This window comes from Phasianus colchicus, chromosome Z, assembly GCF_987193195.1.
Source record: "Phasianus colchicus chromosome Z, bPhaCol1.hap1.1, whole genome shotgun sequence".
In the NCBI taxonomy this organism is placed as follows: domain Eukaryota; kingdom Metazoa; phylum Chordata; class Aves; order Galliformes; family Phasianidae; genus Phasianus; species Phasianus colchicus.
The window spans coordinates 64,235,931-64,263,252 of NC_143476.1; the positions used below are offsets into that span (position 1 = coordinate 64,235,931).

Sequence of the window (27,322 nt, forward strand, 5' to 3'; positions counted from 1 at the left end):
ATCAGACTGCCCAGGGCCCCATCCAAACTGGCCCTAAACACCTTCAAGAACAGAGTATCTACAATCTCTCTGGGCAACGTTTTCCAGGACCTAACCACACTCAGTAAAAAAAAACAAAACTTCCCTGACATCTAATCTAAATCTTCCTTCCCTTAGTTTAAAATCATTCTCCCTTGTCCTATCACTATCTACCCATGTAAAAAGTTGATTTCCCTCATATTTATAAACCTCCTTAAAATATTGGAAGGCTGCAATGAGGTCTCCCTGCAGCCTTCTTCTCTTCCATTTTGAATAAGCCCAGTTTCTTCAGCCTGTCTTAACAGGAGAGGTGCTACAGTCCTTGGAACATCTTTGTTGCCCTCCTCTGAACTCTCTCCAAAAGCTCCACATCTTTCCTGTGTTGGAGGGCCCAGACTTACAGATGCAGTATTCCGGGTAGGTTGTCATAAGGGCAGAGTAGAGGGGGACAATCACTTCCCTTGCCCTGTTGGCCACTCCTCTTCTGACAGAATCCAGATATTATTGGCCTTCCAGACTGCAAGTGTGCATTGCTAGTTCATGTTAGGTTTTTCATCAACCAGGAGCTCTAAAGTCCTTCTTAGCAATGCTACTCCCAAGCAGTTCTTCTGATTTGTATACGTATCTGGGATTACCTTGACTCAAGTGCAAAACCTTCCACTTTACTTTACTGAATCTCATTATGTCCACCAGGATCCACCTTTCAAGTTTATCAAGGTTCCTCTGGATGGCCTTCCTTTCTTCTGCTCTATCAGTCATACCACTCAGCTAGGTGACATAACAAACTTGCTGAGGGTACATTCAATCCCATCATCTGTCTCAATGATAAGGAATATTGTTACCAAGATGGACCCTTGTGGGCACTGCTTATTACCAGCCTCCACTTGGACATACAGCCACTGATCACAACCCTCTGGATGCAAACTTCCAACCAATCCCTTATCCACAGAAAAGTCCACACTTCAAGCCTGTATGTTTCCAGTTTAGAGATAAGGATGTGGTGGGGGACCATGTCAAAGGCCTTGCACAAGTCCAGGTAGGTGACATCAGTTGCCCTCTCTTTGTCCACTGATGCTGTGTTCCATTACAGAAGGCTACCAGACTAGTCAGGCACAACCCTTCCCCTGGTGAAGCCATGCTGTCTGGTTGGGATCATCTGCTCATCCATCATGTGTCTTAACATGTCTTTCATGAAGATCTGTTCCATGATCTTCCCAGGCACAGAGGTGAGGCCCGCCAGCTTGTAGTTCCCTGAGACCTCTTTCTTCCCTCTCTTGAAAATGGGAGTGAAGTTTCTCTTTTTCCAGTTCCCAGGGATTTTGCCTGTCAGCCATGACTTATGAAATATGATGGAGAGCATCTCAGCATCTACATCAGCCAGCTCCCTCAAAACCCTGTGATGCATGTTGTCTGGCCCCATGGACTTGCACACATTCAGTCTCATGAGATCACCTCAGACTTGCTCTGCCCTTACAGTGGCTGGGGGAGTTTGCTCCCCCAGTTCCCACTAGAGGTAACAATGTCTATGTGGAGGTAATTATTGAAGGAGGTAGGCCCCTTTCATCAAATCTAAAGCACATTTAATCAGTTAGAAACAAATGAATCAACTCTAGGTATAAAACTGCATAAGCACTTAGAACAAAAAGTAATTCACTCCTTAAGAACAAGCTTAAAATTGAGTATGTTGCCGCAGGGAGCCAGCAACAAGGCTAAGAGCAAGAGTTCTTATGTAGCTGTCAGATTAAGCTGTTGAAATCTACAGGCTAATCATCTGAGATAGCTCACCAAAACATGCCAGACCTAGATACTAACGTGATTTTCAATGGAAGAAAATAGAAAGAACTATGTGAAGTAACCAAAGAGAAATCAAAACAAAAAAAAATCCCACATGAATAACTCTGAACAGATTAACAAATGAGGGATTGGGTGTAAATCAGGATGCAGCAAATTCATGGTGCAGTAAGAAATATGTGATCTTAAATTAATATATATATATATATATATATATATATATATATATATATACCCAACTAATTATATTCTTTTCTGGAGTTAAGAATAAGTCTATCCTAACCCTAACCCTATGCAACTGAATTTGGTTGTGAAATTGGATCAATTCATATTACAGATTACTAGTCTTCAAAGCAACAATAACTGACATTAGTTCTGAGTCTGTGTGTTGTATGTATGCCAAATTATCACAGAATATTTTACAATATAATGCAAATAAATTACCCACCTATTTGAGATTCTAGCCAGATGCTAGACACCATTGAAGACAGTGCTGAATATGTATGTAGTCTCATTAAGATATTACCCCATTAAAATCTGAAATAAGCTCACTGAACAATTCCAAGTAATTTTTAAATTCAAATGCTAAAGAGAAACACACACATTTACACACAACACTTCAATACTTCAACCCAGATGACATGATTGCTATTCTCAACAGAAATTGATTTCTTAAGTGAGGAACAGGACTTTGAAATTCTTCCTCCAAGGTGAAGTATTGTATTTAACAAAACAAAAAGAAGTCCACCTTTACTTCCCTCCTATGCTTAGGAAGTAATGTAAGCACTCATCCATCCTTCATACTTAATCATTTGTAATTCCATATGGTAATTGATATCTTTCACTGCCAGTGCCTGAGGACATATAGATCATCAAGAAGGGTATAGTTCATCAAGAAAGGGTATTAAACCTCTTAATTTCTAAGGAGGAAAGAAAACGTGGGGGAGAAGGAAATTATATATCTTTGCATCAGCATCAAAACATTGCCAGACTTGAAAAAATTTTGACCATAACGCCATTCAGAGAAAACCCATTTATTAGGGTCTTGAAAATTGTCCATAAAGGTCTGATGAAAGCAGAGTTCAAACACTTCCCTTTTCTTGTAAATTTTGGCAGCGCTACTAATTGCAGGGATTTTTCAAAGAACTAAGAACATCAGGACTTAAGTGCTTTCTAAAGAAACAATGAAAAAAGGAGGGGGAAGAGTGGGAAGAGGGAAAGGGTGCCTGAGCATCTAAGTCTTTTGATGAAACCTAGACAATTAACCAATGGTGAAAATTTCTGAGAAATCATTTTCAGTACAAGTAAAATCAGAAAAGCTGTTCCAAGAGGTATTAAAAACCTCCTCTAGTTTTCTACACTTCACTAATCACATTAGCAAATAAAACAATGAATAACAACAATGAATAATAGGCAACAGTGAATCAGACATAATAAAGTAGAATTACTCTCCACTTTTCATTCCTAGCAAGGCTATTAAACAAATTGTCTGGACTATGGCAAACAAAACCAGAACTGTCTCTTGGCAAGTATTTTGTTTAGAAGACAAAGCTAATATATACAAAAAAGCTATTATATACAAAAAAGCCACAGCACTCTATACCAGTTGTCAAGCAACATCATGAAAGTTTTTAACACAGCAAAGTTTTAATCCTCAAACTTCTACCTCAAGCCTAAAAAAAAACACAGCAAAAACATTTGCATAGAGCTCCTTCCTTTCCTCAGTGTGCTTTTATAGCTCCACATCTACACTGGTCATGCTACTTTTTTTTTTTTTTTAGCAAAAAATATAAATACTAAAAACTATTTAATAGTGTAATTTCATTTTAGATTAATTTGAAGGAGAAGAGAAAGGGAAAGGATTTAAGATGGTCATTTGCAAAAACAAATCTCAGATACCAAATTTAGAAAATGAACGCAATGATGCTATAACCACTAGAATAATTTTTTTTTGTATCTCATTTTGATAGTCAGTTACTTGTTCTAATAACATTTTCTCTCTTTGGCTAAGGCTTCCTTTCAATTTGATGCAACTATTTTAGAGTTGTCTTACATGGCAGATGACATAGGTAAGGGTGATTGCTGAAAACAACTCATTGATTTAAGCTTAAAATCAACTGTTCTGGTTAGAAAATTTGTCAGTTTTATGTTCTGACAATTTTTAATATCAAAATCCAAACAACCTACAAGAAGGTTTGTATTAATTATATTTTTCCCAAAATTGAAAGCTGTTTTTTTGTTTTATTTTGTTTTGTTTTGTTTTGAATAAAAAGAGGAAAAACCTAGCTACTACATGAATCTCTTGAACTGGCATTCAACTGCAGAATATTTATACAGAAGAAAATTTATATAGCTAATATATGCCATATACAGCAGATTTGAAGCCAAGCCAGCATAGATTGGAAAACCTTCGATTGTTTGACTTGTCTAAAAGGTACACAAGACTGCTTGCCACAAGCAGCAGTCATACTTTGACGTAACAGCTCTGCTATCAAGGGATCTAGCAATTGCTCAAATCATGGAGAAAGTTCATCAGTATTTTCCAAGTTTATTGCATCTCAGACATTCCTACTATCTAAACCACTCTCGTCTTTATGGAGTATACTGATTCATAGAAAATTCCTGAAAATTCTTGCCAGTTTAAGCATTCCTGGAGTACATATGCTACACAGACCTACATATTCTACCTACAAGCATAAAATCTCATCCAAAAAAGTGAAAATGATTAGAAGTGATAGTTTGTGATTTAAGAGCTGATAACTATTATGAAAAAGAAAAAGAAGCCCTACATTCAAAAACCATTTCAGTCTTTTCTGCCAATTCAAAGGCAATGAAGTTACAAATTCCTCTCACAATCTGGCAGCAAAATACTGCCATGTTAGCTGTCAGGCAGAAACCACTCTTCAGAAGACTTTCTCCACCTTAGCTTTAAAAGGATGAAGCCTCAACATAACAAAATATTTCATTTATAGAAGCAAGTACAACACCACTGCAAATATGAATTACAGACTGATACAGAATGATGTAACAATAGCTAAAAAGATAAAATCCACTCAGTAAGATATTCTGTTCATACAAAATTATTTCTTAAAATAGTCAGATGTAGAAGGATACATCTGGGAGCTAGAAACCAGTCAAACCCACAAAACAGAAGCTAGTACGCCAAATGCTAGAAGCCTTGAGAAGGACTGGTGGAGTCTGAGAAAACAAGAAACATGAAGTCCTTAGATAATGTCATGGGGAAATACAACTAATTGGATTCCTGGATTAGCAGGAATTATATCTTGCATGTTTGTGACTTGTACGAGTAGAATATTGTACATGGCCTGGTCTGCACATATTCATGGGAAATTGGAGATGGTGCAAAAGACACCATCTAAAGACATTCAAACTACTGAAATCCATAAAAAAACTTCATAAAATAAGATCTAAAGATAATATAATGATGGTAATGTGTCTCTCTAGCAGTGGTGATGGGGAAAAGATGAAAAAAACACGATTTCAAACAAACATCTGAAAACTGAAGAAAGGTGAATTTAAATTAGAGAAGAGGAAATGGAAATAAGAAGTAGACAAGAAATAACAGTAGAAGCAGCTAGTCAAACTATCAAGATAGTTACTATTCCAGTAAATTCAAACTAGGTTGCCTGCTTTTCTGGAAGCTGAGTTTTAAATAACTGATTTGTTAGAAGAGTTAGAAGAACTTATGAAGTTCTAGCTCTCTACGACAAAAATAACCTAGTCAAATAAATAGTAAGAAAAAGAAGGTACCTGATGTCATGGCTGATCACACAATATATTCCTTCAAAGACTTTGCTATTCTAACATAGACATACATCAAACATACTAAGTTTGATGTACACAAGACCTTATTACTTTAATATTCTGGCAAGTTGATATGAGAAGATTAAACTTAAAGAACATTTTATTCCTCCATTTTCTAGTGAAATCATTCTCTAGTTAATCCCCTCCGCACTGGTCCTTCATTACAGTAGCAGTTACATATTTTATGGGAATAAATATTATCTAATGTAAAAAATTCACCACTTCAGCATTCAAAAAGTGAAGAACCTCCTCCCCTATGCCAACTAGCCTTACATACTTATAAATACTGTACCTGAGAGCCTTACAGCCATGTGAGTATTAAAACTGAAGTCCAAAAACACCCACCAAAAACACTGTCAACAATGCTAAGTAATGTACTCTTACTAAAGAATTCACAACAATTGATAAGTCACTAAGAAGACGTTTTCCAAAGTGGGTACACATTTGTGACTCATTGGAAAACAAATATTTGAAATTATGATCCCTTTTTTTAAAAAGTCATTTGCACCTGAAATGTGGCATTTGGAGAACTAAAAGACAAAGTCTTGTACTATGAATAGTCCCAAAAAGAGACAGAGACACTGTGGATAATAAAGTCTCTTTAGTATCTGGACTTTGAGATTAATTTTTTTTCTTTCCAAATTGCCCAAATTCAGAGATTCAAGCTACAACTGCAATAAAATGAAAAATCCTTGCACAAAACACATTTAAGTTGTTTTACTATAGGTCTCAGCACCTATCCATGGTCTGGATAAATGTAACAATTCAAAGGCATTATTAACTAGACATATGATTATTTATTTATTTATTCTAAAGTTGATTATATACTTGTTGACTTTACTTTGTAAATGATTCAAAAAGGAAAAAGCCACAGACATAATGGTCATGTTATACCTTATATATCATTTTTCATCTAAAAAGTGATTCATTTATAGTAAATAAATAAATAGTAAAGTGAAGCATTTAAAGTTAAATAATATGAATAAATATAAAAATATGCATTATACATTATACATTTATATTACATACTTATATTTACATAAATATATAAACATATATATATTACAAATACAAATGAAGACTATAAATGTAGTAGACCTGATTATAATTTCAGCTTCACAAGCTTTCTGATAGCAAAAGAAGCCTTGCACTAATCACTGCTGACAATGATTAGTTGAAAAACATCAAAGAGATTAGCATTTCTGTTAAAACACCAGTATTATGATGAGCTTTGGTTTATTAAAAGCTCTCTTGAATCAAGTGCAATTACACTGTCAAAAAAACCACAGCATGTATACTTACCACACGCTTTGCAGGCAACAGTGCAAATCTCTTCTGCGATGTATTCTCCAGCTGGAAATTGAAGATAATCTCCTCCTGTCTTCACAGGTGAATAATAAAGGTACACTTGAAGCAATGGCTCTGTCTGCTTAGGTGCACTAGTATTCCCAAGGATGTCACCATTCTGGTGGACAGTGGCAGTTGCTGTGCCTTCTATATTTGCCATTGTAAGACAGGCCATTGTTTTCCTTTTGTTTCTGTTCAGAACATTTGCCTAAAAGAAACGTAAAGAGTACTCTTTGAATAACTGCATGCAGTCTTGCTTGCAATACTTTTATCTAACAATAGCTCCCTTTTGACACAAGGAACATAAACACTTACTACCGAGAATAAGAGAACAGCTTAGAAGGTCTACTAAAAGTTGAGTTTCACTTCACTTCAATCACAGAATGGCTTTGGTTGAAAGGTCCTCAAACATCATTTAGTTCCAACCCCTTGCCATGGGCAAGGTTGCCAAGCACTTGACCAGACTGTTCAGGAGCCCACCAAGCCTGGCCTTCAATGCCCGCAGGAACAAGGCATCCACAACTTCTCTGGACAACCATTTTCAATGCCTCACTGCCCTCTGAGTAAAAAATTTCTTCCTAACATCATACTGAAATCTCCACTATTTTAGTTTAAATCTATTCCCTCTTGCCCTTGTCCTGTCATTTTTCACCTGTGTAAAAAGTTGGTTCCCCATCTCCTTGCAAGATCCTTTCAGGTATTAAAAGATTGCAATGAGGTCTCCCCAGAGTCTTCTCCTCTCCAAGAGAAACAATTCCCTCAACATTTCTTCATGGGAGTGGTGCTTCAGCCCTCTGACAACCTTTGTGGGACTTCTCTGGACACGCTCCAACTGCTCCATATCCTTCTTGACCAGGCCTGGGGAACCTAGTACACAGTACTCCAGGGAGCCTCACCAGGGTAGAGAAGAGGGACAGTCACCTCCCTCTCTCTGCTGGCCACTGCTCTTCAGATGTAGTCCAGGAAACCACTGACCTTTCAGCCTGCATGAAGGAGGCTTACCGAAGGTTTACAAGAAGGGCCATAAGGAGGATCCAGGAAGTTCCTCAGTACCTCAGTACCAGGGAAAGCTACAGAGCAAATCATCTTGGGTGAGATCACACGGCACATGCATGGATTCCAGAGGATCAGACCCAACCAGCACGAGTTCATGAAAGGCAGGTCATGCTTGACCAACCTCATCTCCTTCTACAACTGGGTGACCAGACTGGTAGACAAAGGAAAGGCTATCGATGTAGTCTACCTACACTTCAGCAAAGCCTTTGACATGGTCTCTCACAGTATTCTTCCGGGGAAACTGGCTGCTTGTGGCCTGGACAGGTATATCCTTTTGGGTAAGGAATTGGGTAGAGGGCTGTGCCCAACGAGTAGTGGTTAATAGAGTTAAGTCCAGGTGGTGACCCCGTTACAAGAGGTGTCCTCCAGGGGTCGGTACTGTGGCCTATCTTGTTGAATATCTTTATTGATGACCTAGATGAGGGGATTGAGTGTACCCTCAGTAAGTTTGCAGATGACATCAAGTTGGAAGGTAGTGTTGATCTGCCTGAGGGTAGGGAGGTCCTTCAGAGGGATCTAGATAAGCTGGATCGCTGGACTGAGGTTCAACAAGGCCAAGTGCCGGGTCCCGCATTTTGGCCACAATAACCCCATGCAGCGCTATAGGCTTCAGGCTGAGTGGCTGAATGACTGTTAAGAGGAAATGGACCTGGGGGTGTTGGTTGATGCTTGGCTGAACATGAGCCAACATTGTGCTCAGTTGGCCAAGAGGGCTAATGGCATCCTGGCCTGCATTAGAAATTGCATGGCCAGCAGGAGCAGGGAGGTAATCATCCTACTGTACTCAGCACTGGTGAGGCCGTACCTTGAGTACTGTGTTCAGTTTTGGGCCCCTCACTACAAGAAAGACATTAAGGCCCTGGAACGTGTCCAGAGAAGGGCAGTGAAACTGGTGAGGGGTCTTACGAGTGTGTTGCTGAATTTCTCCATGTGGAAAAAATTGCTCCCACTGACATTCATTGATGCTTGCTGAACGTTTATGGAGACCAAGCAGTGGATATGAGCACAGTAAGGCAGTGGAGTGGTGCACTGTAGCAAAGATGATGTTGAAGACAAGCCATGTTCCAGAATGCAGATCCTTACAAGCTTGGAATTCAGGCTCTTGTTTATGGCTGGCAAAAATGTATAGATCATGGTGATAACTATGTTAAAAAAAATAGTGTTTTTAGCTGAGAATTTGTTCTGACAAATAGCACTATTGTTCTCTTGGTATTTGTTGTAGTTTCCATGGAAGTAAATAAGAGGCATCGCTTTTGGAGAAACCTACATATACTGCTTTATCATAAAATACGTGTTTGGAGAGTTACTTTTAATTTTTTTTCCCCTCTCGAATCTACAGTTACTAAGGAAAAGATGACTGTATGATTTATGTGGGTTTACATTATATGAGTTAAAAGTGACCTGTTCTACTAAAAACGATCACAACAGTTAAGCCAGCAGGAAAAAGGCTTAACACCTCAAAGGAAGAAAGTATTCGTTTCATGAATCTATGTAATAGATAAAAAATAAAAAAAATAGATAAAAATACTAAGTTTACATATACAAGAGCACAGAACTATGCTAACTTGATGGTAAATACAGACAGAAAGCCCGTGAAGCAAAGCAAAAAATAAAATACCCAACAACAACATCAATAGAAAAATACATCATTTTAATTTCCAAACTGAAGCAACACAGAACTAATATATCACCGAATCATAAATCTACATTTCTAAGTACAAGTGAATTTGAGCTGTGGGCCTCAGTCATATATTGCCATGAAGGTCTTTCAGCTGCAAAGGCCACAATCAGGCAAACAGTGTTCAATGAAGGGAAAAATTTGCACTTCTATTAAGCCATCCAGAATCTTACGTTTTGTTGAAGAAAATAACCATTGCATCAAAGATTTAATATACTCAGAATGGGACATCTGTAGGTAAGTTACTCACAGTACCCACACAGGTATTTGTTGCCCAGACAGATGCAATGTACAAGGCCCACATATATCTGAAAGTTTTGTCATGGTTTTATGTTTTTTGGTTTTCAGTATTCTGCATCAAAACATCATGTAGTGTACTGGAATTAAAGTGTTAATGTTCCAATTCCAGGTACCTATCCCTATACATTAAGGAAGTCATGGAATCTGACCCTTCCAGGTGCAGCAGTCTTTTACTGCCTGGCATTGGGTGCTGGAGGGTGCTTTCCTAGCCATTCCAAGCCTTTCAGGTTTGACTTGGTCTCAGGAACTCTCTCCTATCTGATTTATTAGTCTCAATTTTGATTAGATTGTATTATATTGTGTTATCTTGCATTCTGATATCATAGTAAAATAAGTTTTCCTCCATAGATTGTTGCTGCTGTTTTGTTTTTTTTTTTTTTTTTTTTTTTCTCCCTTCCTTCCTATTTTGGGGCTGGGAGGTGGATAGAGGGGTAGGGGCCTACTGCCCCCTGTCACGGGCATATATTGATCTAGTTAACTCTGTGACAAGTTTATATCCAACATGCAACCAGAACTCAGTGAAATTAAAAAATTACCAGTCCACTTATAAACATTTTTGCCATTAGTATAAATAACACAATCTTCAACGAATACATTTTGATTTGGTGATTAAAGCACCTATCTGTAAGAGATCTGATTCTGGAACTAAGGAACAATGTATTTGATCCAAGAGGGTTATTTTGATATTTCTAATCTTGATCATATTTCAAGACTGAATTTTTAAAGGATTAATTATTACTCATGCTGTTCTAACAACCACCAGCATTTACAATGCTACGTGCTTATATGCACTTTTCTGTTTCTGTCTGCAACTCCAATGCACCAAAGAATTGATTTTACCTTCCATGCTGTCCTGCACTAATTTAAAAATAGTATAACTTCAACTAGAAAAGAGAATTAATTAACAGATTGAAAACCATCACAATGTAGGGAAATATATTAAAATGCATAGGGCATAAAAAGCCCTTCATGATTAAATAGTATTCGCATCTGCAGCCCAGTTTATTAAAATTTTCTTCTTACAGACTATTTCAGTTATAGGCTGCTTTTTTTTTTTCTTTAAATCTAAACTCTTCTTTTGAAAATAACCACTCTTTCAGCTTGCATATCTTTTTTTTTTTTTTTCCCCCTGGAGAAAGGGCATTCTCCCACTATAGGTAAGTCTTCTGTCAACTACCTTTTATTACTTGAGAAAGCTCTGTATAAAACATAAGAAAGATGAAACCTTTTAAATGAGCATATCAAAGGTCACCCACTTGCTGTTGGTATCCACAGGAGGTCAGACAAAGGAGGCACAGAGGCAATGGTAGAACATAATGTATCTGCAATAGAAACATAGTAAATATTATAAAGTGAATGGCCTTGAGCAAATGTATCATTACTTAAGAACTCAGGTGTTGAGTTTCAGATAGTGCGATTCATTCCTTTTTCATATGCCTGAATTCCTATTGTCTTCTTTGTGAAGAACTTTTCAAAACCATATTTTTGGTTCTGTTAGACTTTGATCCTTAGTTCTAACAATAAGCTGGTACACTAAATGTACACTTGTTTCATAATTCCCAGCTGTCTTTTTTTCTTACACTGTATTTTTTCTTTTTTGTAAATAAAGAAATCAGTTTAAGAGAACTCTGATGGCATTAGAAGAGAAATAAAAAGAATAAAAAAAAGACACGGCAGATTCACTTAAGGTAGTAACACTCCATTTCACTAAAACACTTAATTCTAGCTAAAAACTGATAACACTCTCTCTCCTTACAATTTGTGTGGAAGTTAGCACCAAATGTCTCTCAGGAGGAAGGACAAGGGCATGCCTACTTTCATTCTCTTTACATACTTCTGTGGTTGCAATAAACACCATTTGAAAACACCTAAGCAAAACAGTAGCTCTCTCCATCAGTGAAAAAATGGAAATACCCTGCTGTGATGCTTCAACCACAAGAAAAGGCTGAAGAGAGAAACAAAAGCACATTTTAAAGCTGACTAGAAGAGAAAAAAAAAAAACAAACATGATAGTGAATAGTTAAAAGTGGATGAAACTCAGGGAATACTGCAGAATTTAGATTTGATGATTTTTCAGACAAATCTTGGGCAGAAGGAAAAAGAAGGAAATTAAATTCCTTAGCACCACCTGCTGCTGCTACCAAGTTTACCATCCATGGCCCTGAAAAATGGAACCCACCTCACATAGCTGCAAATTCAGCTTCTATCTCCACTTAAATCAGACTTCCGAGAACAGTGTTTCTTCTCTTGTGAATCTGGCTTCAGAGATAAGCAGTTACACCTTGTTTGGACAGCTGCATGTTTTCTATACATCTCCAAGGATGCTCCTTAAAATGCTCTCTAGTCAGCCAATTAATATCTGATACAAAGTCTCCTCTAGAGTTAATTCAAGTTTTCCAGACCTGTGTTAGGGGATGGAATAAATTGCTCAGGGGCTGAGAGAGCATATGCTCCTTGGATTTTAATCTGATGGCACCAATCCAACAGAGCACAGAACCATAACCTGCTCATGCATGTTGCAGACCTCTGGGCAGTGCTGGGTAATTCTAAATTATCTTCTGCTCTGAGACCATTGTTTCATGCTTATTACTCCCAGTCTGGCTTTTGACTGAGGAAAACCATATGAAGATTTTCATGACTGTAATTGGTTGTGAACTTTCCCCCAAAACTCCAGATCAACTGCACAATATTTTAAGTTATATAGGCAGTCGGCAATGAACTGATGGTACAAACCACATTGAGTTGGTGACCCAAGTCACTTCCACTGTGGCTATAGCAGTGTCCATTAGAAAAAGGGCTGTGATACTTTGACTAACCTCAGTAACATAACAATATGCACTTCAAGAGCAACAACTGGGTAAAGCAGCCTAACATGAAGTCTATAATACTTCACTTAACAAAAAAACAGAAAAATGACTGCTTAAGATAGAACAGCTCACAGCTCTGGACAAAAAGTGCAAAACTTAGGGAGAAAGACGTCAACGCTGAATATGCTCACAGTGGCTACTGTAACATCTCCCTCTTTTAGTCAACCTCTGTTCTTCCCGCCTACAGACATATCTATTTATAAGATCTTCACCAAGGCCTTACAAAATTGTTTACTTCATTTATGCACTTTTTAGGCTGAGTAAGTCTTGTTTAACATAACTTGTTCTTTTAGCAGCAGACTTTCAAAGAATGCCACCTATATTACAGTTTGGACTGACCAGACAGTGAACCATCTTGCCAGAAATCCAGCTCTCTCATTTCCTCCAGTTTGTTCACGTTTACACTAGACCACATTTCTGTCAGTTGCAAGGATTTAAATTCCCAGTTGCAAAACAAAGTCTAGAATCTAATGAAACAGTTAAATATGTCCATCATCTCCCTGCTGCTGCGTTTTGTGAAGAACACAATACAGATGTAGTGGAGATTCTGCAAGCTAAAAAAAGGCCCTTCTCAGCAAGCTTTTAGAATTCCTATAATTGCAATTAATGTTTATTGTGTCTGCCACTAAGCAACTTGAATACTCAATTTATAAGCAAGTGAGGAGAAATATAAAAATAGCATTTTCTATTATTTTATATTTCTAAATAAGGTCTTGAAGACATAGATACCTCCCAACAACTCTATTAGTTTATTATCAGTAAAGTAGGACATCATCTTTAAGCTTGAAAATATCAAAAACACACACTTTCCATCTTATACACACATCCTTCTTTCAAGAAATTTGAAAGAACATTATGAACAGCAACTATGAAAACCTTCTCAATTGATGATCAGTAGGCTGTTACAGGGTAGATATGAGCGCAGAAATGTCTCATAAAGCTCTAACAATTAATAATTCTAATGACTATTATAGATCTTGTTACAAGAACACTAAATGAAATTTTACTTATTTATATAAGATGAGAGTAAGATGAAAAGACTGTCAGTTCCCAACTTCAGATAAACAAACAAGCTATCAAAGCAATATTTATTAGTTATACTTAACTTTTATACTCAGAATATCTTCACAGTTCAATTTGGTTATACAGGCAGATGGAGCACAAATAAACCTGCTCATAGCATGCATCTAAGAAAACTTTAAATCTTGAAAATGTAACAGTATTCATATTGTGCATAAAACATGCAGAATCCTTGATATGATTTGCTTTGTGGACTGCTCTTTTTCTTTTATAGAAAAACATATTAAAGGACTCAAATGCATACCTTTCTCTAAGCAGTTAAACATATCATCAAAATATTACTGCATGAAGAGGTACTGCTGCTCCTTGAAGGATCAACAAAAAATTCTTACATTGTTGCTCAGCCAGAACGCAGTTGAACAACATCTGGTATTTTACCAAAAAGGAAAAATCACTACAACAGATCCCATTTTCATCACATATATTCACAAGAAATCATTCTTCTCACTAACTTTATCAAACTCAGAGTACTCAGCAATAAAAAAAACTTCAGCAATCTCAAGAATCTGAGAAACTTCTCCACTGCTTAAACTACAGAAGCCAATCAGACAGTTAATCCAGGCTTTAATTGTATCATACTTTGCTGTCCTTTCCCAGGTAACATTTTCTGACTTCAAAAACAGCTTTCACAAAAATCTAAATGTCTTCCCTTAAGCATATTTAAAGACATTCTGTAGAGAAATAATATGACTTCAGTTACCACTGCCTCTTGTTCACATGCTCCACTTGTTGCCCTGCCGCAAGTTAAATACATAGACACAAGAATAATGAGGGTTCATACAAGAAACAACTGCTAGAAGATAAATTATTCCAAAGGAATTTTTCCTGTTTCATCAGCTATGCTAATATCACACAATGATTTTTAATATATCAGGAATTTGAATGCAAATGGTAGCAAACAGATGCAGAAGGAAGATGACATCTGTAACATATCAACAACAAAACATGTGGTAAAAAAACCTGGAGAAACAAAAATAACATTTGCTTACAGTTTTCCCTTAGTAAACCACTGACTTGTATCAGCAATTCAGCAAGAGCCCATGAACTTTTGCACAAGGAAAGAGTAATAATCCTGGTCTGATCTGCCTACACTACACAGGGACTAACTAGATAGAAGCTGCTAGCATGAGACTTTAGTCTATTCCTCTGATTAGAAACAAAGATTGGGATTTTTATGTTATCCACAATTGAAAGAAGCCACTACTCTCGCTTTTCTCAGGAAGAAAGCTGCCAAAAAATGTTGTCTAAAAAGCAGAATGAAAAATACATTACAGAAGCCTGGCCATCACAGTAATCTGCCAGGTAGGTGAGCTGCCAAAAAAAAAAAAAGTGATCAAATCAAAGGTTGCCCACAAACAACAGCTTTGGTTGGGTTCCATCAGAACTCTGGCAAAAGCTGGTTTGTATCTGCAAAACATTTAAATTTCACCATGTTGATGACCTTCAGCAAAAGATTATTTCATCAGAAAATCTCCAAGCAATTCAAATAGTTGCCCAACTGTTCTGGCAAAGAATATTTCCCAAGACAGTGACATTTGAGGTTCCTTAGTCCATCAGAGCCACCATCATCTGCACAGCCTTGTATGCACAGAGGACGTGGGATGAGTAAACACAGTAGGTCAGACAGACCTGTCACACAAGGTACATGGAAAAACATTCATTTCCCTAATACATCTCTCAAATGCTTATGAAGTGATGCAATGACGAATGACAACAGCAAAACCAGGACACTATACAGCAGGTCAATCTGTATGCCCTTGCTTGAAACTGAAGTGGATACAAAAGAGATCTCAAGAACATCCTCATTATGAGATTTTTTCTCTTACAAACAGTCTGCTAGCTGTGGAGACTAAGTGTATTTCCATAACTACACGACATCATGCTGGATTTTATGTTTCATAAGCAACATTTTAAGTGGAATTCTATTTACTAGATCAGACCAGGAAATAAGGGTTAATTAGTAGAGAACAGATACTCTTTAATTATTTCTTTAATGTCTTTCAAAAATATATAAAAAAGGAATTGCTGATGTTCCTGTATATCTGGAACAAAATAAATCAAGGTAAATAGTATTTTTAAAGGTTGCTGACTGGTAGTTTCATTCTCCCTGGTGGCTTTTGATTGAAAAAAATGTTGAACCACTTTCCTACACCAAAGTACTGGCTTACGAGTAAAAACAAATACTAATAAATTACCAAGGAATTAAGAAGCAATAAAGGTTAAAAAAAAAAATCACATTTCAAAGTGGAAAAATATTCTGATTCACCACTGGAAACAGAAAGCAGTATTTTTCTGTTAAAAGGCATTTCTGTCATAAACAATGGGAAAAAAAACGCCAATCCAGAGTACACAGGTGACAGTTATAGCTACATTCAAGAGTTAAAATAAGTATTGAAAGCACAAACAAAAGCAAAAAGAGCAACGCAGCAGCAACAAAGTTATCTTTCTAACTGCTTGGATTTCTTAGACATCACAAGATCCCTAGACTGGTCATATCAAATAGCGGGGAAGTGATGCTAGAAGACACTTTTGAAGAAATCAAGCTAACCTTTTCAAAAAAATACAATTCCCTGTGCCACAACTGAAGAAGGATTTGTCAAAACATGAGCCACCAATTGTTTGTACAGTTCTGTGTTGCCTAAGAACAACATCAATTACAAAACAAATGCCAATTTAGCAGATGCTGTCAAGAACCAAGCAAGTGACACTAAACTACTAGAAGCTATATGCATTTCACACCACAGTCTGAGTGACACAGCAGAAAACAGCCCCTGTATCCACAATTGAAAGTCTCAAAAACTGTCCCTCTTCTTTCCGCCTCCAAACCTGTCCTTTTCCTTTGGGAGGCAAAGACTTCTCAGCAGATGTCTGCTCTCAACAGCTTAACTGAGGAAATGGAACAGTCATGATCCATCACTTGCCATAGCTTATGAAGAGCACCTAAGTCTGAGCCAAGTTTCTTATCCCCTCCAGCTACAGGACTGCTGTGAAGCTTCAAGTCTACGCAAATGGTATCTTCTAGGCAAATAACAGCACAAATCCTTCATCACAGAGTTATATCCTGGTAGAACACATAGCGTTCTCTTCCTTCATAAAAGATAAAGGGTTTCTCATGGCAAACATTTCTGTGAAGAAAATTAGTCAACTCTTCCCAGCTACCACTGAAAACTAGGACAAACTGCCCAGTTTGTAGTTGTTCAGCAAGCTGCTCCAAGAACAGGATTTTAAAAAGTCTTTGGGGCGTTCCTTGTGAATTCTCTTATCTCCCTTTTCTTTTCCTCTTATCTCACTTCCCCAGTTTGGCAACTTCTCTCTTCAGATGTTAGTACAACTACTGCCTCTGAAGAAACTGTCATACATGTTTACACAGTGTGCAGAAATTCATGCGAGTTGAGAAGCTAGAGTTTTCTTCCTGGTAAGGAGGAGCAGAAGTAACATCACAAAACTCTTATAGGTTCAGTCTTGTAAGTGGGAGGAGGTATGAAGAAGGAAGTAACAGAAAGCAAAGGTAAAAGGTGATAAAACAAGCTTTTTAGACCCTACTCCCTCAACATGAGTCAAAAAACTTTCCTTCTGATGTTTGATCTTGTCTAACACAACTTGAATTTATAAGCATATAAAAAAAATAGGGGAAGAAAATGAACAAAACATAGACAGATTCTGACTACTGGCCAAGCATCAGAACAATTTAAGAAGTGCTAACCAACTCCAAGAATAATTAAGGAGATTTTCAGTCACCTTACATGCAGTGAGAAACCACTGTAAAAAATTGTACTGCTACACCTCCTTGCTATACTGTCCAAGACAAATAGGTGTCTGCAGTTTCAACAGCCAAGGTAACATAACAGACTACTTTTCTTTCACACTTCTAACCCTCTACCTATAGAGGCTAATGGCATACCTTCACACTTCACCATACAGGGTGGGGCACCATGGAAAAATATCATCACAACCTCAGTCAGCTTTTCTGCTACAAAAAGAGAAAATAAATATATGAACCATGTTTTTCACTGAATTATTTTTATAAGATACACCTCCAGCTGTTCTCAGTTCTGTGATTTTTGGTTTCTTTCCTCTTTCAATTTTCACAACTGGACCAAGCAAAGTGTAAAGTTGACTTGGACAAAAGCATTGCATAATATACTGCTTGAAGAACACAACCTCAACTTCTCTAACATTTTTCAGTTAAAACTGGGGGGTCGAGGGCAGGAAGACAAGTAAAACTGAGATAATTGCCAGCAGTACGAAACATCTAGGTGAATGAAATCACCCTGTACTTCTATCCCAGCTTTTACAACAGCTGAAGAGAATCTGAAAATGTGCATTTCACCAAATTAGCACTTTGCCAAGGCAACTGTCAGAAAGTAAACAGGATAACACTTAAGTCAGAGTGAATCAGCAATCTCTACAGAACAGCCAAAAGGTATAGATTCTACTGTCTCCTTTGCACCCTCATCTTCAGCCCTCCCTGCTTTTACAGCTTTCCTTAATTGCTTCAGTTTAGAAATTACATACAAACATGTAATGCAAATTTCATGTACAAATTCCTTAAAGTGTGAGTGGGTGGTTTTTTTTTTTCCTCTTTTGTTTGGATGCATTACTCTTTTTTTTCTTTTTTTTTTTTTTAGGTGCTTAAAATTATTTAAACAAAACAAAACTAAGCCTTTATGTATAAGCTCCACTAACTTGAAACACTGACTTTATTTACAGGTGTTTAAGTCTGACTTTTGATTTCAGAAAATTTAATCCCAATACAAGATGCTATATATTTGTATTTAACTCTTCTATATTACTGTCCGAGCAAGTAAAAACCTTACTGAAGACCTCAGCTGTCCTAGAAAACAAAACTAAAAGGAAACCACAGTAATACTTTCTTACTTACAACCTCCTTGATCTTAAATGAATTCAATGAGACTACAAACAGTCACGAAGCACAAACTAGATCATATGAATTATTAGAGAATTAGGGGCTGGTTACTTAATGTGATAAAAAACACATACAAAAAAGACCCTCTAAAAAATTCGAGTAGCAATATCATACAAGGCAATGCCAAAGAAATACTTGAAAAGAACTGATTTTGGTAAATGGCAGTTTAACTAATGCTAAAACTCCCAAGCCTGTATCAACGAATTCAAAAGCTTCTTAAATAGTGAGTGACTTAAGAGTTCAATTATTACATATATAAATATGGCATTTTCTGTTATTCTTTTATAGAAGGGTTCCAGCACAGTTAAAAAAAAGTGTTCTTTTTTAAAATCCTATTAATTGCTTTATAATGTTGAATCATTTATGATAACAACACTGACATTTTATCTTTATAATTCAGGAAAATGTACTTGCACGATAGTTTACTTAATGCTTCTTTAATCATCAGTGGCCTGAGAGTCCTCCACTCATTCGTTATCTGAAATACCAGCCAGCTTTTGCAAAGATACAGCACTACAAGCTTTGCCAAGATCACGTTATCTCTATAAACACAGATTGTCAGGAAAAAAAAAAAGTTGGAAGCAAAAAAAATTAAAAAAAACAACACAGGACTCTGAAAGTAAACAAAGGTTCGTTGTAAAGTGTGCCACTAGTGGAAATTCCACAAAAATGATGAAAATGAGCAACTTGTTTAAAATAAAGGATAATAACAAATCTAATGAAGACAGCCACATTTTACCAATGTAACATATCAAATACTCTGTGTTCCCTTGTGGAATATAAAAGCAGCAAACATTTTTTTCTTTTGTTCTATAGAAGAAACCAGTGCTTATAATATGCATCATTTTTACAGAACTCTCATCTGAGTAAGATTACTCCAACTTAATTGTTTGCTTTGCTTCTAAAGGAAGAAATAAGTGTTTCTGAATAAGATAAATATAGGGAGCAGTTTATACACATACCATGTGTTTTCCTCAGCTCTGAAGTTACAGACAGAACTATCATGATTTTTGACATTAAATCCTGACAAAAACATTAAGGAAATTGCAGGAAGTAAGAGCATGAGAATTGTGCCCCACTAATTCAAAAAGCAACAGCAGACTACCTGACAAATTCATGAAAATAATATAATGAAAAACAAATAAGAATTCAAATACAGTGCTGAAGATTAAAATCATAAGTACCTGTTTAAAATACATTTTTCTATTTCTCTCAGAAATAGACTGCTGGAACAGTCAAGACAGGATAGATTCTTTATTTTTTAGTTTTGAAATAGCAGTTGATACAAAATAGATTTTAGATAAACTCATTACTGGACTGTGTGCAGAAGGAAATCCAAGATATTAAATATAACCAGCACCGATAACAGAAGATCAGATAAGAAGATGGTGTTCTTTTCTGGATTTCAAAATGTGTCACTATAGATAGTGCTATTATCAGTTCCTTTACAAGAGGACATTATAAAGAAAGAAGAAACATCTATAGCATAACTATATCTTTACACCGATAAATTGTTAGAACAAGTTACATTACAAAATTCCCTAAATAAATACTAAGCTTCCTAAAAGCCTATCTGGTGACAAAAAAAATTAGAAACAAATTCTCTCAGTACATGTCACAGTCCAACCCCTACCTCAGTTCTTAACTCAGGGGCTTCCACCTACATTCCAATCTTGGATGAGCTCAGACTGCTCTAAGGAAACTTTCCTGGATGTACCCACTCAGTAATGCCAAACATAACACGAGTTCCTTCTGCTAAACTTCAGCCCCATTCAGAAACCATGCAGGATAGCATACTGCCTAAGTAACAGAACAATACATAATTTTTCCTTGACCAGTCTTAAATTCATGAGCAACTTCAATTTTCTGTGGAACTTTTCTGCATAATGCATATACGCAATTGCAGTCTAACTCAGTTCACCCAAGCTACAAATTCCAGACTTAGCTGCAAGGGTCAAGGAGGAGCTGCTGCAAGAGGGCAGACATTTACAGACTTCGAGAATCATGTCCCAAGGCAAAACAGAAAAAAACCAAATATTAATATCTAACTAATAAGCAGGTGACAAAAAACAAGCCATAATCATAACACAGTGATAAACCCAGCTAAGCTTTCCCCAAAAAGTCTATCAAAAGCACTGCAGCCTCACTTTGATAAATTTTTATTGAAAGCAACTACTTTTATTAGATGAACTGGATCTAAATCTAAAAACCAATAACACATTACAGTCAAAGTGGGATTGTGTTTTTTTTTGGTTTTTGGTGGTTTTTTTTTTTGTTTTGTTTTGTTTTGTTTTTTTTGAACATGGAAACTGCACAGAGCAAGACTTGCCTCCGGCTGAAGTTGTGGACAAACTACCAAGACCTCCTGAAGTCAATAGGGAGTTTTACAACCAGCTATAGTGTCTCTTGTGTTTATACATGCTTTGGACTCCTGAACATCTACTTTTAATATGCAACAAATTGCTATAAATAATACTAGTTACAATATTTGTTAAATGTATATTCTAATCATCAAGCTGACTACAACTGAAATCCCAAGCAGGAATTAAAATTGTCTGAATGGACCACTTCTGACAAGGCTTTCCAGTTGATACAAATGGATATCCTGCTACTCTTTCCTACCCTCAAGTGTTTGTTATATCTGTTATTGGTAGGTGAACAATCTCTTAAATGGATTTTTTTCCTCTTTCTTAATTGGCACACAGTAAGGACTTTGACTGCCAGTACATGTAAGAAACACTACACCCACACCTAGTTCCAAACCAAACATCTACATATCCATCTGCCAATTTCATCAAATAATAACTCACTTGAGTTTCATTTTATTAAATCAAAAAAAGAAGGTCACAGTGGAATTGCGCCCCTCTGACTGGTACATAGATAGACAAAAAAATGAACAAAAAACAAGATAGGAGAAGCCAAACCATGGCCCTTTTTGGTACATTGTTGATAACGTTTACATGGTATTAAATTTATTTAAAAACACAACCCTACAATGCAGTTTTATTGTAGATAAAGAACATGCTATGAGTCACAAATAGCCATCAAATTGCCTAGAATATTAGAGGCAAACTTTACCAACTGCAAAGGCACTTAAGTACACAGTTGTTTTCATACTCTTATCTGCATTGCACTTTGGTACTAGGGTACTTTAAATAAAACAATCACCATTCTTATTTTCCAAACTTAACAGAAATACAAGGAGTCTCAATTATTTGCCTAATTTCACACTGTGAGCCACTGATAGATCAGATATTAATACAACTATTGGTTTCACAATATAGTTAACAGAATGGATTTCTATTGTAAAGAAGAAAATGCCTCACAATTCCTTTCAAGGAAGGTGAATAGTTGCAATGAAGCGCCACCAGTAAGGAAGTGCTGCTGAAATCCTCCAACTGCTTAAACATTGCAAAAGAAAATGCTCTTTTAAATTAAATTCTTAGCATAATTCTCCTCATACGCAGCATCTCAGTTTCAGTTCTCAGTCTTATTATATAGAAGAAGTCTCAAGCAGGGGAATGAAAAATAATCTTACCTGAACCCACAAAGTTGAATATAAAGGGCACAAATTAAATATATATATATATATATATCCACAAAACGAAACTACGCCAAAGAATAAGCTTTAAGAGGGAAAGACTTAGAAGAGAGACATTTAATGCACCTCAAAGTGAAGAATCACAGAATCACAGAATCGTAGGGGTTGGAAGGGACCTCCAGAGATCATCGAGTCCAACCCCCCTGCCAAAGCAGGATCCCTACACCAGGTCGCACAGGTAGGCGTCCAGGCGGGTCTTGAATATCTCCAGAGAAGGAGACTCCACAACCTCCCTGGGCAGCCTGTTCCAGTGCTCCGTCACCCTCACTGTAAAGAAGTTCTTGCGCACATTGGTGCGGAACTTCCTATGCTCCAGCTTCTGGCCATTTCCCCTTGTCCTGTCTCCGCACACTGCTGAAAAGAGTCTGGCCTCGCCACTTTGCCCCCCACACCTTAGATATTTATAGACCTGGATCAGGTCCCCTCTCAGTCTTCTCTTCTCAAGGCTAAACAGACCCAGCTCACTTAGCCTTTCCTCATAGGGGAGATGCTCCAGGCCCTTCACCATCTTTGTGGCTCTCCGCTGGACTCTTTCCAAGAGATCCCTGTCTTTTTTGTACTGGGGAGCCCAGAACTGGACACAGTACTCCAGATGAGGCCTTACCAGGGCAGAGTAGAGGGGGAGGATCACCTCCCTCGACCTGCTGGCCACGCTCCTTTTAATGCACCCCAGAATGCCATTGGCCTTTTTGGCCACAAGGGCACACTGCTGGCTCATGGCCAACCTGTCGTCCACCAGGACACCCAGGTCCCTCTCTGCAGAGCTCCTCTCCAGCAGGTCATCCCCCAACCTGTACCGGTGCATGGAACACAATGATTCCATTAGCTGTTTTCAGAATTTCTGTTCAATTACTTTTTAGAGTTCCAAAAAAAGTGAATTATACAACAGACGCAACAGTACATTAACATATCTATCAAAGGTTGTGGGTGTATTTTTGAGTGCCTAATAGGTGACTAAGATATTCCTCACACCTTCAGCAGAAGCAGGATTCTTAGTGCTTCAGTTGTTCTGATCAAATCTAAATGCCACCACTGTGTAGACTAGCATTAAATAAAAACAAAATCACAAAAATGGATTCTTGCTAATTCTTCCATCCCCATTTATGATGGATGAATTCTAAAAGTGAAGTTTATTTCCTTCATTAGATAGCTGTATCTGTTTCCCCCAAACTGTTTCCTGTTTCATGGATAGTACCACTGCTTAAACACTTGACTTCATCAAGCTACTAGTACAAGTAACATACATCACTATGAACTTATGTAAGGATAATATAATCTGGGACATATCCTGCCAGTCACTTCAGATGGATGTGAGAGATTAGTTTCCTCTTAAGAAAAGTAGTTTGATGATTCTCATAATCTGTGCAGAATGTTAGTGACCCTTCAGAAGCAAAGTAACAAAAAAGTGGCAGAGATTAACTGTCTTCCTTTGTGCTTTTGTTGACAGCAAGATTGCATAATGGATTCATCCTCTGATGAACAATTTCATCTCACCTGATACAGAATCTTTCTAAAGCCAAAATTGTCCATTTCTCAGACTATCACCTGTTAAGCAGTATAAGTGCAGCATCTGAGTCACAGCAGGGACTTCAACTTTCATTGTCTGCTCTCAGCCAGAAAAAAGAACGTACAGCAAGAAAAGCAAACCCATGGGCAAAAACAAGAAAATTAAGAGAGCAAAGAAGATGAGATGATAGATTAGAAGATTTAGCAGTTTGATTTTGAGAAATTTGAGAATCCCTAGCTCTAAATGCAGATTAAAACACAAGAGTTTGAACCCAAAGCTATCAGAATAAAGCAATTCTTCTGCTTCTCCTATCCCTATACTTCTTCCCCACTAAGCTTTTCCAACAAAGAAAGACATCTTGCACTGCACTTTCATCTCCTTATCTTCAGCTGGATAAAGAACCACATTCTGAATTTTAACTGAAGTCTACTCAGTCACTTAGCAGTTACCCCACCTTATTTAAAACTAATTAAGTTACAGTGGATTGCTAAACATGCATAACCTTAATACATGTGAAGTAAAAACCAGATGATTATTGTGCATGAACAGATGCAAAAACTGGCATGTTAGAACCTGCTTTACTCCAGAAGGCAGAAGAAAATATACAATGATCTACTAAGCATGACCAACAGTCCAGACTCAATAAGATTCTTGTAAAAATTAAAAAAAAAAAAAAAAAAAAAAGTCCGGTGTGGAAAGGGAAATGAAGGCATCATTTTGTTTTGTTTTAACTTTTGGAAGTGTAATTGAATACAAATGAAAATTTGGGAAGAAACTTAAACTAATCCTGAGAAGATACCTTTTCATGGTGATTATTTGCTGCAAGGCTGTAACAGATGCCATATAGATGACATGCTCCATGATGCAGAAAAAAGAAAATAATAGCAAGAGCCTTGGTTTGATTGGAAGATGGAAATATCACACTGAGTCACAGGTGGTACAGGAAACCATAAACCTTGGGAAAGGGTAGATATCTGTAATAATTCATTTTCTGCACATCTATATTCTTGTCTTACACAGAAGAGTATGTACGGCTTTACTATCCCATCCCCAGCACGATACGGTCTGAGGCTTACCCAAGTGAACAATTGCTGTGAGACTCCAGTTTCCTTAGATTATCTGAAACTACTCAGCATCCCCAGACCACTAAAACAAATACTGCAAGAACGCATAATAAAGATTACACTTTATACCCCAGAGTAACAAACCAATGAATTTTCCATTCCCATGGCACCTAAATCATAGCTACACGTAAATAGAAGTTAGTAAGAAGTAGGTGCTTTTAAAATACACCACTGTTGGTCAGGGTTTTCTTTTTCCTCCTCTCCTTTTTGGTAATATGGATATATTATTGTTTTAAAAACTATGAAATATGAAAAATTATGAAAAGTTATGAAAATTATGAAATTTAGATCTTCCTTCACTCTTGGTGACATTTAAGGATTCCCTCAGAGTGTTGGAGAAAAGGATGGATAAGGATTTTATTACACTGCAGAGCCTCAGTGGTCAGAGATAAGGATCTTGCAGCCAAGGATTTCCAGTCATTTCTTCTTGTCTAAATGTAGGGAGTAAATGGAAAACATCTCCACAGCAGTTAATGCTAAGTATAACACCACAGGTTCCCTACTGTTGAAATTTGCAGCCCTTTTCTTGTTCTGATGTCAGAATAAATAAAACTTACGAAATCACATTTTAAACAGACAGAAAATAAGAAGCAGTAGGGAAAGATAAATTTATGAGAAAAGCAGACTACCAGGGTGGTCCACAGAGAAAGGCATAAAGGAGGCTTTCAGGAGAACACTGGAACAAGACTAAGCTAACACAGGCTTCAAAATTACTTTTTAAATATTCTTACTGTTTTGTGCAGAGTAAAAATAACAGTGAAAGTGACTTGTTCCACAATAAACTTGAGACAGATTAGCACAAGAAGACATAATACGTATATGAGAGAACAAACTATTTAGAGAACCAACTATTGAAAAAAATATCTGTCAGAGAGCCAATTGATCTTACTAAAAGAAATCAGAGCAGGTAATATTTGCAGCAACATACTCCACCAGAAGAGCAAATCAGCTCTGATTCTTATGGTTCCAACAGTAATTTGTGATCTGCCACTCTCAGCAGAATAAATTTACAAGGAAGAAGCCACATTATTTTCATTACCAGCTGAGATGCACAGTGATCCAAACTAGAAAGGGTTGTAGGCATCTAGCTGTGACCCAAACACCTACAAAGAAGATGAGAACTGAAGGAATTGTGTTGCACAGTCCACCAGCTCTCATGTGTGAATTCAGGAGGTGGGTGAGAAACTCGAAATTTTTCTGAGGCAGTCAACGCAAACAGATGTACTGGCTTTGCATCTTCTTGGACAAAAGGAATTATTTGGCTTTTCCAAAAAAATTACATTATCCAGTCTAAGTACAAATAACTTTCAGCAAGGTGTACCAACTATTTACATCAATTTCTGAAGAGATGTATAAAACATAGTGTTTGTTAACTGATTTATGCTCTGGCCAGTCATACAATTGGTACCATGAGTCCTTGCAAGACATTACTGCTGGTAGTGATCTTCACAGATAGTCAGCAGATCACAAACAGCTTTTAGAAGCTTGTAACTTACTGTTTTCCCGCCACAGGTCTTCCAATCACACTCCACCCTTGTTTTTGTAACATGACTCTGGAAGCTTTGGTACTGCACAGAAGTTAAAGAGGTCCAAGTACAAAAAGCTTGGATGTTCAGAAGCACTAAAGGCAAGGGCAGTGCAACTAGCTGATCCTTACTCGCTAAAGACAAATGAACATTAGTCTTTCTACATAGAGCCTGACTCCTCAGCCATGTGGTTCATTTAGGTTTAAGAAAAATTTTATGATATTCAGCACAAACAACCCTCCCACACTCAATGGTACATGTCTTCCCCATCCACTGATGTGGCTGTACTAACCAGAAGTGCAGAGCAGGGGCTACTGTTGGAAAAGTTGACATCCCAGCCAGATCCACCTCAATCAGCTTTTGATAAACCTTTAATAGACTAGTATTGTGATAGCGAGCATTTTCTTCGGTATGACTGAAGCTACTCTCTACCAGCACAGACAGTTCAAAGTAAATGAATTAGCTCTCATGGCCACACCAATTTCAAATGCATGAACTTGGCATCAAAGATAACAAATGTGGGCAACATTTATTTTTTTATTTTATTTTTTTTTTTTAAAGTTAGATCAAACAGTTATTCTGTTGCCTGCATTCTGCACTACAGCAATTGCCTATCTGCCTGCTTTCCACACATTTTGATGGAAGACTTGGAACATGTTTATTTCTTGCTTCTGA

The 27,322-nt window shown here is 37.2% G+C and overlaps 1 protein-coding gene across 13 annotated transcripts in view; it reads right to left on the reverse strand.

Annotated features, from left to right (window-relative positions):
- JAK2 (Janus kinase 2) overlaps positions 1-27,322 on the reverse strand; it is an 87,295-nt gene that overhangs the window by 42,056 nt on the left and 17,917 nt on the right. For 5 of the 13 annotated variants that reach the window (XM_090132390.1, XM_090132389.1, XM_090132388.1 and 2 more), the window contains 3 exons: positions 17,864-17,932; positions 11,272-11,337; positions 6,937-7,189 (listed from right to left, as the gene is read on the reverse strand). In XM_090132390.1, the coding sequence (XP_089988516.1) occupies positions 6,937-7,156 (220 nt within the window). In that variant the 5' untranslated portion in view covers positions 7,157-7,189; positions 11,272-11,337; positions 17,864-17,932. The other 8 variants (XM_031606142.2, XM_031606146.2, XM_031606147.2 and 5 more) reach the window with 3 other exon arrangements.